The sequence below is a fragment of the Choloepus didactylus genome, chromosome 6 (assembly GCF_015220235.1).
Source record: "Choloepus didactylus isolate mChoDid1 chromosome 6, mChoDid1.pri, whole genome shotgun sequence".
NCBI lineage: Eukaryota > Metazoa > Chordata > Mammalia > Pilosa > Megalonychidae > Choloepus > Choloepus didactylus.
The window spans coordinates 26,129,620-26,131,630 of NC_051312.1; the positions used below are offsets into that span (position 1 = coordinate 26,129,620).

The window sequence follows — 2,011 nt, forward strand, 5'->3', positions numbered from 1 at the left end:
TTAAAATACTTTTGTTCTATCCAACATTTTCTTCAGGGCATCTTTCACATCTTTATTTCTTAAACTGTAGATCAAAGGGTTCAACATTGGAATCACCACAGTATAGAACACGGACACCACTTTATCCCTTTCCAGGGCATAGCTAGTGCTTGGTCTAGAGTAAATAAAGAGAATTGAACCATAGTACAAGGTAACAGCTGTCAGATGAGAGCCACAAGTGGAAAAAGCCTTTAGACGGCCTTGGGTAGAGTGGTTATTCAAAATGGCAGCAATGATGAAGAGATAGGAGGCAAGAATAAGTATAGTGGGAGTGATGATGTTGGAGGCCAGTATGAAATAGAGCACAGCCTGGTAGCTCTCCTGCACATCACATGCCAGCTTCACTAGAGGGGGCAGATCACAAAAGAAATCATCAATGACATTATTGCCACAGAAACTCAGGGTAAATGTTTTGCTGGTGATGATAGTTGAGTTAAGAAAGCCACCAAAGTATGAAGCTGCAACAAGACTGGCACATAACCTTGGGGACATTGCCTGGGAATAAAGCAGGGGGTTGGCGATGGCCACATAGCGGTCATAAGCCATGGCAGCCAACAAATAACTCTCATCAAAAGCCAGCACAGCAGAGAAGAAAAACTGAGCCATGCAGCCAGCAAAGGAGATGCTTTTGTCTTCAGAGAAGCAGATCATCAGGATTTTGGGTGCATAGACAGAAGAATACCAGAGATCCACAAATGACAGGTTCCCAATGAAGAAATACATAGGTGTGTGGAGTCGAGAATCAGCAAAGATCAGAGAAATCAGGGTGATATTCCCCAAGAGACTGAATACATACATTATGAGGAAAATAAAAAAGAGTACTCTCTGTAACTGCAAATCAGCTGTAAACCCTGAAAGAATGAACTCCTTAACTTTGGTGAAATTTCTCTCTTCCATTGACTTTGGATTTCTGAATTCCCTTTCTGGGAAAAGACCAATAAGTATTTCATTACTTTAGATATCAGCATCCCCCCTTCCCATCATTGTCATTTTACATCATTAAAAATCCTTACTGACACAGCTTCCTGATTCATGTTGAGTTGGTTCATGCTGAACTAGGCGTGACTCCTTTTTGGATAACTGGTGAACAAGTTCTGTGCTTCTCTGTTAAGATCTCAGTTTCAATGCCCACTATACAGTGTGTTTCACCTTATATTTTTGTTTATTTAATTCATCATCATTTCAGGGAAGGATGAGTTGTTTATATTCTCTTCTGCTTGTACATAGGGTGATTGGGGACCACATAAATGACATTTAAAAAAAAGGTGGAGATTTTGAAAGGGTGTTCTGATATCTTTTCCCTTTCTCTTTTTTCAAGAAATTTATCTGGAGAAGCTAAACTTATTCCACTAACTGTATGTAGGAGTAATCTGGAAGATCACTAGACTTTAATTTTCTTGAAGGCAGTAACTATATTTAGTTCAGCTGTTTGCCTCATAACCCAGCACAAAGGTTGGAATGGAATAGAAAATGTGAAATTGTTGTATAAAAGACTAGATTCTGTTTGATATTTTTACTTTTATATCATATCTTCAAATACACCCTGTAGAAGAGTAGAGAAATATTAATTGATGGATATTTGTGTACATATTGATGGTTGAATATTCTAAAGAATTGGTAGTAAATACTCACTCCAGGAATAGTTTTAGAGAATGATAGAATACTGAGAATCCTTTCCCCTTAGAGGTAAAAACAGAAGACTGGAATATCTTTGTCTATCTCTGCTTGTCTCTGTGACAACCAAGAAGAGCCTATCCCACTAACCACAGTGAAAGAAAAGCAAAATTTTTCTTCAATGGTGGAGTGCCTAACATGCAAACATGGTATAGGCGCATGACTCAAACTTCTTAAACTACAAAATGAAAACACACATCAAGCAGGTCAACTCATATGTAATTCCCTGTTTCACTGACTTGGGAAATAAGATATTAAGACTCTTTAACTTCTTCATTAAATATTATTTGAGAAAAAA

At 37.8% G+C, this 2,011-nt stretch overlaps 1 protein-coding gene across 1 annotated transcript; it reads right to left on the reverse strand.

The window, feature by feature from the left end:
• Window positions 1-936, reverse strand: LOC119536780 (olfactory receptor 1013-like). Its single transcript, XM_037839537.1, has one exon. It carries the CDS (start codon window positions 934-936, stop codon window positions 1-3), a length of 936 nt encoding a protein of 311 aa, XP_037695465.1.
• Window positions 937-2,011: the final 1,075 nt, after the last annotated feature.

Bases quoted from the DNA above. Each gene is read 5' to 3' on its own strand.
- LOC119536780 (XM_037839537.1), bottom strand. From the start codon at position 936: ATGGAAGAGAGAAATTTCACCAAAGTTAAGGAGTTCATTCTTTCAGGG.